The sequence below is a fragment of the Giraffa tippelskirchi genome, chromosome 4 (assembly GCF_054371585.1).
Source record: "Giraffa tippelskirchi isolate mGirTip1 chromosome 4, T2T-mGirTip1v1.2.pri, whole genome shotgun sequence".
NCBI classification, from domain to species: domain Eukaryota; kingdom Metazoa; phylum Chordata; class Mammalia; order Artiodactyla; family Giraffidae; genus Giraffa; species Giraffa tippelskirchi.
Genome location: NC_137278.1, coordinates 57,292,596 through 57,305,216, shown reverse-complemented (window position 1 = coordinate 57,305,216; position 12,621 = coordinate 57,292,596). Strand labels below are relative to the sequence as shown.

Below are 12,621 nucleotides of genomic sequence, written 5' to 3'. Positions count from 1 at the left end.
GTTCTCTTTGACTGTTCATGATCATGAGCTGAATATGAGAGATCTATGGTTGCATGCATGCATCAATGCACTGCCTGTATGCAAAGAAGTGCTCATGTTGTTTTACTTAATTATAAATTATTAAAAGAAAAGAAAGAATGTTACTTGTTTCCTAACAGAGAGCTCTTCGGGGGGAAAGCACTGCTTTTTGTCTAGAGGCTTCTCAAGTGGCACTAATGGTAAAGAGTCTGCCTGCCAATGAACGAGATAGAAGAGACTCAGGTTTGATCCTTGGGTCAGGAAGATCCCCTGAAGGGGCGTATGGCAACCTAGTACTCTTGCTTGGAAAATGCCATGGACAGAGGAGCCTGGCGGGCTACAGTCCATGGGGTCACAAAGACTCGGACACGACTGAGCATGCCTACATGCACTGCTTTCTGTCTGACAAAGGATGCAAAGTGATTGAATTAAATTGGCGACCAACCTCAACACAGTGCGGGAATGTAAAAAAGCAAGAGAGGCTCTGTGGATCACAGTTGTCTGCAACTAAAGATGTCAACACGCATGTGGTACACAAGGACTTTGCTGGGAAGTCTGTGCTATTTTGTCCCAAGCCAGGTGTCTGCCGGGGAAATCTTAATCTGGCTTTAACCATAGCAGTAGAATCACAAACATGGATGATGTCACGAGTAGCTATTAGAAGGCTGACACCTGTGGTGTGGTTTCTGATCCTGTTTTCACTATTTCTGACGCATGGTGGAGAGAAAATCCACTGGCTCCGTAATCCATCCAGGATCATGCTGGAATTCCGACAGCACACAGGTCACAGCGATTTAAACAGGAAGCCTCAGAAGGCTTACTCCAAAGACCAGCGAGAGGCAGGAGAGGATGGGGAAAGTCTTCGCACCTTCCTTCTCGACATTGATGCCAGGTCAGGTCTGATGATAGAGAGATAAGTCACTCCACCACGGTGACCTCTTGTCGGGCACCTCCCTTTTCAGTGACACTGCTTGAGGGGTTGATGGAGGACTCAAGCCAAGACAACAAGGTCTCTTTGTCCAAGAAAAGCAAGGCTTTGGGTGAGCACAATAAACACATCAAAGCAAAAAAGACCAACCACGAAGGGGGGCGTTTCTCCCTGGCGATGGGAATACTGACCCCCATGAGCCTTTAGAGCAGGTCCTCAACCTCTGGGATCTAACGCCTAATGATCTGAGGTGGAGATGATGTAAGAATGATAGAAATAAAGTGCACAATAAATGTAACATGTTTGAATCATCCTAGAACCACCCTCTCCCCTCCAGTCTGTGGAAAAACTGTCTTCCACGAAAACAGTCCCTGGTGCCAAAAAGGTTGAGAACCACTGCTTAGACTATAAATATTAACTGCTGTGGATAGATACGGATGTTCAGAACATAACTTTGTTGGTGTTTTTACAGTAAATAACGGTTGGCGCAAACGTTTCCAAGGCCTGACGGGGGAGGAAGGGTGGAGAAGGGTGGTCAGTCCCCAGAAAAGGAGCAGGGTTCCCCAGCATAGCTCTCAAGTGCCAAGGAGAGCGACACAGAGAGTTTCAGAGGAGCGAATGTTCATTCTATTTAAGGAAGAGCTTTCTAGCAATCTGTGTTCTCCCAAAATGGAACTGGCTGGCTCCGTGGAAGGAGACGTGAGCCTGCAGAGCTGCGTGGCCATCTGTCGGGGCGGAGGAGAAAGCCTGGCACTCCACATGAGGACAAGCTGGCTGAGTGATGACCCCTGAGCCCTGGGAGTCCCAGAGACTGACCACGGCTTGTGGAAAATTGAACCCGAGCATAGATGTGCTTCACAGCTCAGCTGTCTTCTCGTTCTGAAAGCTGAAGGGAGGAAGGACAAGCTGTTTAAGGGGATTTGTGGGTAACTTGGAGGGCTACCTTCACCTTATTTCGCTCCCCAGCAATCCATCCCATTTCTGGGTGTTTCATTCTTTATTGGACTTCCTCGATGGCTCAGCGGTAAAGAATCTACCTGCGAGTGCAGGAGATGCAAATTTGATCCCTGGGTCAGGAAGATTCCCTGGAGGAGAAAAAGGCAACCCACTCCAGTATTCTTGCCTGAAAAATCCCATGGACAGAGGAGCCCAGCAGGCTACAGTCCATGGGGTCACAAAGAGTCAAACATGACTTAGTGACTATACATCATTCTTTACCAGAATCTTGAGAATATATTTTTAAAAAAGGATAAGAAAGAAGACAAAACAAATCAACAATGTTGAGCATCTCCAAAATAAAGGGACTTGAGTGGATGAAAGGAAAAGAAGAAATAAAACTAAGTTCAGGGCACTCCTAAAGTATTTACCTAGTCATGCTTTCTGAAATTCTAGATCACAGTTAATGCAGAATTATAAGCACTGGACAACGGTGTTTCTTTCAAGTGACAAACTTGGAAAAAAAAGACAAACAGGTGTCACTTTCATGGAAAAGAATCAGATTGCTCATGAAAAGCGTGAATTCTCCATCAGGCAGAGTCTACAGTAGCTGATGTGATCCATATGCAGGCCAGTGTCTCATTTCTCTTTCAGAGTCACAGAAATAACCTAACCCATGACACAAAATTACTCCCCAGCAGGTGAAGGCTTCGTATGGTTTCAAAGAAAGTCAGTGGACTCTTCAAGATTGCAGAAAATGAAAGATGAATACTTTGCAACACTCATCACACTCAGAGCTTAATTTTCCTTTCAGTTTCCCTACCTGTTCCCCTCCCTCAAATGAAACTAATTCTCAGGTTAGAAATAAAAAGGAAAACTTCAAGATATGTAACGTGGGTGATAACACTGACCTATTTCAAGAGCAAACTCTCCCGTGACAGCCAGTGGTCTCAGGGGCTACTGTATGGTGCTCTTGGAAGGAGACACCATGAACCTGACCTTCAGGAAGTAACTCTTACTCCCTCTGCAGCCATGACTACTGCAAGGAAGCCTGATGTCCACACAAAGGTGAGACCAGACACCATCAACTCCAGTGGACCCAGGTGGCCTCTCTCATGTCCAGACACCAGGGAAGGGGACAGACGCATGGGAAGAAAGCCAGGTGCCCAGCTGGCCCCCTGTGAGTCACCCCAGAAGCCTTGGCATCATACGGCCTTCTCCGAGTCCCCACCTTAGCTGCCACCGTGCGCAAATGTGGCATGAAATGCCGCCAATTCAACAGGGGGAAACAATTCACCAGGTTCCAGGTGCTTTTCACCATCTCCTCTTCTACTCGCAAAGGTCCCATGCACAGGATTTTGTGGGAGAAAAGCCTGGATGGAATGACCCAGGCAAAGACTGGATGGAATGACCCGGGTGGAGCTGTGGACATGCCTGGAGGGGCTAATTCCCATCTCAGGCCCCTCCAGAACATTGATGCCAGGAGACTGAGATGTGCAGAGTGGGGAGGTGGAGGTTCAAAACACACAGAAGGGTCAGCTTACACAAACCTCCAAACTTGAACATCTCGAGGAAATGACAAACAGGCTATTTCTGCACTGCATCTCTCAAAGTCCAGAGACTTTTAAAAAAGACAAGTAGAAAGATGCCTTTTTTCCTCAAACACAAATGAAAATGACAACCCCTCCCACCCCCCCGGCCCTGAGAGTGCCCACCCTCCGGGATGGGAAGGGCTGGGGTCCAGCCCAGGGTCCCGCCACGCCCATCACTCACCGAGCGTGTCCTTGATGTTCTTCACCAGGGAGCCTTTCTTCAGGCTGTTTTTCCTCTCCACATAGTTGGACGGCACATAGCCTGTCCGGTTGGCTGCGTTGCGCACCCGCCACCACGTCTTGGAGTCGTCCAGTAGCCACAGGCGCTCGTTCTTCTTGATGTCCAGCTCCTGATCCTGCTGGGCCGTGTAGTCCCACTTGGCTATGACGATGACCTCCTCTGTCATCTTTCATGAAGTCCTTCTGCCAGCAAAACATTTGAAGAGAGTCATTAGAGCCCTGGCCAAACACCACTGCATCCACTTGGAAAACTACGCCCTGACAGCTTTTATTACAACTTGGCAACCATCAAAAAGAATGAAGTGATGCCATTTGCAGCAACAGGGATGGACCTAGAGATTATCATACTGAGTGAGGGAAGTCAGACAGAGAAGGGGAAATATTGTATGACATCCCTTATATGTGGAATCTAAAAGGGCATGATACAAATGAATCTTACTTACAAAACAGAAACAGACTCAGACTTAGAGAACAAACTTATGGTGGCCAGGGGGAAGGCTGGGGGAAGGGATATAGTTAGGGAGCGTAGGATGGACATGTACACACTGCTATATTTAAAATGGATAACCAACAAGCACTTACTGTAGAGCACTGGGAACTCTGCTCAGTATCACGTGGCAGCCTGGATGAGGGGAGTTTGGGGGAGAATGGATACATGTATATGTATGGCTGAATCCCTTTGCTGTTCACCTGAAACTATCACAACACTGTTAAGCAGCTATACTCCAATACAAAATAAAAGGTTTAAAAAACAAGTCGGCAACTGGCTGTCTCTGGGGTCTTGAAAAAACCTTAAGATGCCCTTCCTTCAACAAGCTTTAGTATTTTGTTTACAAATGGTGACCTTATCAAGCAAATCTTAATTTTGCACAGTGGGAACTCTGTATGCTTTGCCTAAAACAACCACAAAAACTTTCCAAAACCTTCTACATAAAATAACCGTATCATAATTAAATATGTTCAGTCGCTCAGTCGTGTCTGACTCTTTGTGACCCCATGGACTGCAGCACGCCATGCCCCCCAGTTCATCGCCAACTCCCGGAGTTTATTCAAACTCATGTCCATTGAGTCGGTGATGCCATCCAACCATCTTATCCTCTGTTCATTGATTCAGTTCAGTTCAGTTGCTCAGTCATGTCCGACTCTTTGCAACCCCACGAACCGCAGCACACCAGGCTTCCCTGTCCATCACTAACTCCCGAAGTCCACCCAAACCCATGTCCATTGAGTTGGTGATGCCATCTAACCATCTCATCCTCTGTCATCCCCTTCGCCTCCTACCCTCAATCTTTCCCACCATCAGGGTCTTTTCAAATGAGTCAGCTCTTCACATCAGGTGGCCAAAGTATTGCAGTTTCAGCCTTAGCCTCAGTCCTTTCAATGAATATTCAGGACTGATTTCCTTTAGGATGGACTGGTTGGATCTCCTTGCAGTCCAAGGGACTCTCAAGAGTCTTCTCCAACATCACAGTTCAAAAGCATCAATTCTTCAATGCTCAGCTTTCTTCACCGTCCAACTCTCACATCCATACATGACCACTGGAAAAACCATAGCCTTGACTAGACAGACCTTTGTTGACAAGGTAATGTCTCTGCTTTTCAATATACTGTCTAGGTTGGCCATACCCTTCCTTGCAAGGAGTAAGCGTCTTTTAATTTCATGGCTGCAGTCACCATCTGCAGTGATTTTGGAGCCCAGAAAAATAAAGTCAGCCACTGTTTCCACTGTTTCCCCATCTATTTGCCATGAAGTGATGGGACCAGATGCCATGATCTTAGTTTTCTGAATGTTGAGCTTTAAGCCAACTTTTTCACTCTCATCTTTCACTTTCATCAAGAGGCTCTTTAGTTCTTCTTCACTTTCTGCCTTAAGGGTGGTGTCATCTGCATATCTGAGGTTATTGATATTTCTCCCGGCAATCTTGATTCCAGCTTGTGCTTCCTCCAGCCCAGGATTTTTCATGATGTACTCTGCATAGAAGTTAAATAAGCAGGGTGACAATATACAGCCTTGACGTACTCCTTTTCCTATTTGGAACCAGTCTGTTGTTTCATGTCCAGTTCTAACTGTTGCTTCCTGACCTGCATACAGGTTTCTCAAGAGGCAGGTCAGGTGGTCTGGTATTCCCATCTCATTCAGAATTTTCCACAGTTTATTGTGATCCACACAGTCAAAGGCTTTGGCATAGTCAATAAAGCAGAAATAGATGTTTTTCTGGAACTCTCTTGCTTTTTCGATGATCCAGCAGATGTTGGCAATTTGATCTCTGGTTCCTCTGACTTTTCTAAAACCAGCTTGAACATCTGGAAGTTCACGGTTCACGTATTACTGAAGCCTGGCTTGGAGAATTTTAAGCATTACTTTACTAGCACGTGAGATGAGTGCAATTGTGCAGTAGTTTGAGCATTCTTCGGCATTGCCTTTCTTTGGGATTAGAATGAAAACTGACCTTTTCCAGTCCTGTGGCCACTGCTGAGTTTTCCAAATTTGCTGGCATATCGAGTGCAGCACTTTCACAGCATCATCTTTCAGGATTTGAAATAGCTCAACTGGAATTCCATCACCTCCACTAGCTTTGTTCGTAGTGATGCTTTCTAAGGCCCACTTGACTTCACATTCCAGGATGTCTGGCTCTAGGTGAGTAATCACACCATCGTGATTATCTGGGTCGTGAAGATCTTTTTTGTACATTTCTTCTGTGTATTCTTGCCACCTTTTCTTAATATCTTCTGCTTCAGTTAGGTCCCTACCATTTCTGTCCTTTATTTAGCCCATCTTTGCATGAAATGTTCCCTTGGTATCTCTAATTTTCTTGAAGAGATCTCTAGTTCATTGGTTAAGTAACACCAGATTCACGGCTGACATCGTTACATCCATTTTCTCAAGATGAGCTGAATTTTCTGAACATATTTAATGACTGTGACACACCCAAACTGAAGTGTGGTATCCTGGACTGAATCCTCAAATATGAAAACTAGTGAAATCCAAGTGAAGTCTGGGGCTTTCCTGGTGGCTCAGAGGTAAAAAATCTGCCTGCCAATGCAAGAGATATGGGTTCGATCCCTGGGTTGAAAAGATCCCCTGGAGGAGGAAATGGCAAACCACTCCAGTATTCTCGCCTGGGAAATTCTATGGACAGAGGAGCCTGGTGGGCTACAGTCCATAGGGTCACAAAGAGTCGGACATGACTGAGTGACTAAATAACAACAGCAACAAAGTGAAGTTAGTCAACAGTTTTCCACTAGCCAAGTCTTACTTTTGACAAATGTCCCTGGTCAGGTAAGATGTTAGCACTTAGGAAAACTGAGTGAGGGATATTTGGAATGCTTTGCATTATCTTTGCAGCTTTTCCATAAATATAAAATCATTCTTGGAACCTGAAACACAGATGTTTATAGTGGCTTCATGCACAACTGCCAAGATTTGGGAGCCATCTAGCTGTCCATCAGTAGGTGATGGGTAAATCAACTGTGGTCCATCCAAATAATGGAATATTATTGTTGTTGTTGTTTAGTCCCTGAGTTGTGTCTGACTCTCTGAGACCTGCCAGGCTACTCTGTCCATGAGATTTTCCCAGACAAGAATACTGGAATGGGTTGCTATTTCCTTCTTCAAGGGATCTTCCCAATCCAAGGATTCAACCTGTGTCTCTTGCACTGGCAGGCAGTTTCTTTACAACTGAGCCACCAGGGAAGCCCCAGTGAAATATTACTCAGTGATAAAAAGAAATGAGCTGTGAAGCCATGAAAAGACATGGAGGAACTTCAGATGCATAAGACTATGTGGAAGAAGCCCATCTGAGAAGGCTGCCTACTTTATGATTCTCACAAAGACTCTCTCCTTGACCAAACTTGAGTCAGACTCCTCTGCGCAGACTAGACATCAACTTGTGTACTTCCGTGTCTCTCTCTGCATTCTAGCAAGAATCCTGCTGAGTTGCTGGACCCTTACTGAGATGACGCCTGTTCTCAGGAGGCATCCTGTGAGGTCAATGCAGCCAGAATGCCCCCTTACCTCTGATGCTTCCTCTCATCTGCTCCCCACCCCCTCACTCCTGGACTACAAGCTCCCCCCCTTCCCTCCTGTAAGTGGATGTGAGCCCAGTCTCTCCCTACTATGGCAAAAGTCCCTCAAAGTACTTCCCTGAGTAAAATCAGCTAAACCATGCTTTAAGAAGCGTCAAGTTTTCTTCAATAATTCCAAGAACATACCATTCCGGAAATGGCAAAATATGGAGACATTGCAAAGATCAGAGACAGAGGGAGAGATGACTGAGTGGAACACAGGGATTTTTAGAGCAGTCCGACAATTCTGCACAATCTAGCAATAGTGGACACATGTCACGACACATGTCAAGAACCACAAAATGTGCAATACCAAGAGTGAACCATAATACAAAATTACTCCAAAATTAGAAGTTTATTAAAACAACAAAGAATTCAGTATATTACATACCTCAGTAAGTCAGTTCTGGAACTAACAAATAGTAAAAATATATCTGAATGAATACAATAACTATTGTATTTACTTTATTTATTGTATATATTTATTATATTTAGTTCTTCAGTCATATCCAACTCTTTGTGACCCCCATGAACCCACCAGGCTCCTCTTTCCATGTAATTCTCCAGGCAAGAATACTGGAGTGGGTTGCCATTTCCTCCTCCAGGGGATCTTCCCAACCCAAGGATCAAACCCACATCTCCTGCATTGGCAGGCAGATTCTTTACCACTCAGCCACTGGGGAAGCTCAACAATGACTATAGTTATGAGCTATTTCATAACTTCTCAGGTAGAAGATGGGCCAGTATGTTTGCAACAGAAAAATTCAACACTTAGTCCTTTAAATGACTATAACCAGGAAGACATGAATAATGGAAAGACTCTTGACTCAAACCCTCTCCTTTTCTGACAGGAACAGTTCTCATTATTTACAGGGGCGACTTCAGGATGACAGAGGGGACCTAGCGCACTGACTCCACAGAAGAATGAATCCCATTTTTAAATAACATGACACTCTCTGCTGCTAGATGCCAAAGACACTTATAAATAATACATGTTCTCCTCCTTCATGAATTAACTTCCAAACTTACAGATAACAAACCTTTGGGGAAGGAGGAGATGATTAATAAACCTTATGTATAATGTACATAATATCCAGGAAGACAGTTTACACAAAGCTCATTTCTAAACTGTAGGCAATACTGTTATCTACTTTCAGAAAATCTCAAGTCCATGGGTGTCTCCATATGTACTGAACTCACTGTCAGGTTTGATTTTTGAAAGTCATGGAGGTCATTTCTCTTTTTTCAGTCATGAGGGGAGGGGCCCGAGCAGTAAAAGGAATGGGGTTCAGAGTATTTTATTGGGATTCCAGGTTTGTGTCTTAATTACAGTTGTTTTAACGAGAGATTTTAACAAGAACAGCACATCACTTAAGACCAATCAAAGCAATCTATAAATTTTCTGCACAATTTAACTGCCTGAAAAAGCTGGTAAATTAGGCTCTGGCTGGCTTGGTAGGTTTCAGTGCAGGTTGATAATCACAGGGAGAGGAGCCTAGAACATGCTGTGCCTGGCTCCACCCCCATCGGTCACCTGGGACCCCCTAGGAGCAGGGGCTGAACATCCCTAGCGTATCACAGGCCTCAGGTGACTCCGACAGCCCTCCTCGAAGGTGCTCCTCCTGGGTCCAGAGCAGGGACTGTTGGAAGTGAGTGCCCAGTCTAGGGGAGGACATTGGCGTGCACAGGGTGCTCACTCAATCTCCAAACACCCCCCTCTTGGGGAAGTGGGAACTTTAAGGAGAGAGAAGATCAGAGATCAGTGACTTGCTGAACAACAGAGCCAGGACTTGAGCCCAGGGTTGTGCTCCTGTGCTCACTTCTTGGGTGAGTGATCATAGCCCACCATCAACAACCACCTCACCCTAGCAATCACAGCTCGCCATCAACAACCACCTCACCCCAATGACCACACTCCCCCATCAACAACCACAACAATAACCACAGCCCCCATCAACAACCAACCACAGTCAGTGCACAGGTCTACCCACCCCTCCCACCAGCACCCAGCCCACAGACCCTACTCTGCCTTCTCTTGGCCATTCGGGCTGTAGAGGCCGCTGGCTGGACGGCCATCCTGGAGGGAGCTGTTGGTAAGGGTAGGGGGGCGAGAGTGGGAGTTCCACCCGAGGTCCTAGAAAACTGCTCTAGGAGGCCAGGAGGAGCCAGTCCTTCCAGTGATGAGAAGTCTGCTATGAGTGTAGGATGAACTGTGTAGGAAGAAGAGGCTGGCGCTGAATTAAGATTATTCCCCAATATAAACCAGATGTACAAATTGACTTAAATTCCTAATACGGAAAAGCCGTAACAGAAGAAAGTCTGAGGAAGTACCTTCTAATTGACTACAGAAATTTTAAGTCAGAAATGGGACTCTGATGTGGTCTAGGACTTAGCGAGGTCAGATACAAAGCATAGTGTACATTTACCCCTCCAGCTTGGGCAGGTCAAGAAAATCAAATTTTTGCCTTCATTCACTATGCTAGTGTTCACCCACCTACAACCAACAGAAAAAAGAGCCACAAAGTTAATATTTTGCAGCCAGATCATGTTTCATGTCATGCAACCAGTCATACAATTTTAAGAGTTAGTGATAGAGATTAGCAAGAAAAACTCTATTTTATACTGAATTAAAGAAACTCAGAAAATCTAACATGCTAAGCTGCTTTTTCAAGTCTTGGGTAGAAGAAGATTAAAAAAAAAAAAAAAATCCCAAACAGACTGGAATAGTTATAAAACTTTCTTGGCCCGGCAGTTGTCACTAACTCCTAAAATAATATCAATCCTATTCTGGGACTCTCTAAAAAGGAGCCTGTTAACTGCGGCTTGCTGCTTTAGGGCTGGGTTACATAATTCTCAGAACAACCAACACCCCAAAATGCTCACGGACACTCCCAAAGGGGTCTCAGGGGCCAAGCTGAACCACTCGGTCATAACTGCAAACAGAAAACCTGAATAAACAGTCTGGGGTTCGGGATTTCCCAGGTGGTCCAGTGGCTAAGATTTCTTGCCCACTGTGCAGGGAGTCTGTGTTGGATCCCTGGATGGGGAGCTAGATCCCATATGCAGCAACCCTGAATTCACATGCTGCAACTAAAGACCCCACCTGCCACAATGAAGATTAAAGACCCCACAACTAAGACCCAGTGCAGCCAAGCAAATAAAAACAAACATAAAAAACAATAATCTGGGGTCAATGCTTAGCTGGGCCTTCTGTGCATCCCCCTGGCCTTCCTCTCATCCTGTAGGACGGGACAGCAGTACCTGCCTCGCTTCAGGAGGTACCCAGACCCCTGGAAGCAGCCCAGTGATGTCGTGATTAAGGGGCGAGGTTTCATGTCATACAGGCCTGGGTTGTAGTCGGCTGTGCACCTCAGCCCAGCTGCCCTTCTGTCGTGTGGGGCAAGAACACCTCTTCCAGGAGTTTGTGAAAACAGCTCTGAGCCCCCTGCCCACACACAGACTCAGAAAAGGAATCACAGTCAGCATGAAAGCACTGTGCATGCTATAGCACTGATGGTTAGTGTCCGGGGCCAGGCTGCCAAAACCTCCTGCCCAGTACTCTAGCATATAAGAGAGGACAGTGGGGGATGCTCAGGCTTTGGGATGAGACCCTTCTCGTGGGTTTGAATCCTGGCTCAGGCACTTTCCAGCCTGTGGATGTGGACAGGTTATCTTACATCTCTAAGCCCCAGTTTCATCATTTATTCAGTGTCTCTGTAGATTCACCGTCTCTGGTTCACAGGGTGACTGCAGACCTGGGATAAGCTCACAGTTAGGAAACAGCCCCATGGGAACCAGGGGGATGCTAGCAGCTCCTCCTACAGCTGGGCTTCCCTGGTGACTTGGCAGTAAAGAATTCACCTGTCAATGCAGGAGACATAGGTTCCGATCCCTGGGTCAGGAAGATCCCTTGGAGGAGGAAATAGCAACCTACTCCACTATTCTTGCCTGGAGAAGCCCATGGACAGAGGATTTTGTCCATGTCAGGCTACAGTGCATGGGGTCGCAGAGTTGGACACAACTTAGCAACTAAAAACAACAATCTTTGACCGTGTGCCCCTCCCCAAGGAGGAAGGCGTGCCAAGCCCGTTCTGTTGTTTATTTTCTCTTTTACACGTAGTGTATTTTTATGCCTTAGGGAAGCGGTAATACCTTGACTCTCGTCATGGCTTAATTAACTTGCTGAGAGCTGGAATAGCATGAGATTCCATATCATGTCCTACTTGAAGTTGAAGTCTAGCAGCTGTAGTTAGTGATACGCTTGCAGAAAGCCACCAACTGGCCTTTCTGCTCCTCCCAGGACATCACAGGCTCCTGCCAACTCCTGTCAGATGAGTTGGCATCTGGCAAGTCTTATCTACCACACAACCTGAAACTTTAATAAAGAATTTATAAGGTCTTTTAAAGTTGCTTCTGACATCATTTCTCTGAGTGGGTCTCCTTAAAGCAAGTGTACTATTTTAAAGTATTTGCAAAATAAACAAAGGGAGGAAAACCATGTGATAAATGAGAGAAAACAATGAAAGTGTTATTTTTGTTTGGACTGACCTTGGCATGGTTACTCGTGGCATTCTTTTTCCGTGGGCTGCTGTAGGCACTTGCACAGACTTAGTGGCTTGAAACAGCCCAAGTTCATTCCCTTACAGTTCTGTGGGGCAGAAGTCTCACCTGGGTTTCACTGGGGCTGAGTCCAGGTATGGGCAGGGCCATGTCCCTTCCAGAGGGTTCACGGAAGAATGGTCCTTACATCTTCCAGCTTCTGGGCACTGCCCTGGTCCAGGCAGACTCCTCTCTTTTTCTTCTGCCCCCTCTCCCGCTCACAGGGCCTCTGTGGTCACAAAG

At 45.9% G+C, this 12,621-nt stretch overlaps 1 protein-coding gene across 4 annotated transcripts in view; it reads right to left on the bottom strand.

The window, feature by feature from the left end:
- Positions 1-12,621, bottom strand: part of NCK2 (NCK adaptor protein 2) — a 113,946-nt gene that overhangs the window by 23,604 nt on the left and 77,721 nt on the right. For 3 of the 4 annotated variants that reach the window (XM_081593558.1, XM_081593559.1, XM_081593560.1), the window contains exon 3: positions 3,656-3,897. In XM_081593558.1, coding sequence (XP_081449684.1) covers positions 3,656-3,881 — 226 coding nt within the window. In that variant the 5' untranslated portion in view covers positions 3,882-3,897. The remainder of the gene's footprint in view (positions 1-3,655; positions 3,898-12,621) is intronic. The other variant, XM_081593561.1, reaches the window with a different exon arrangement.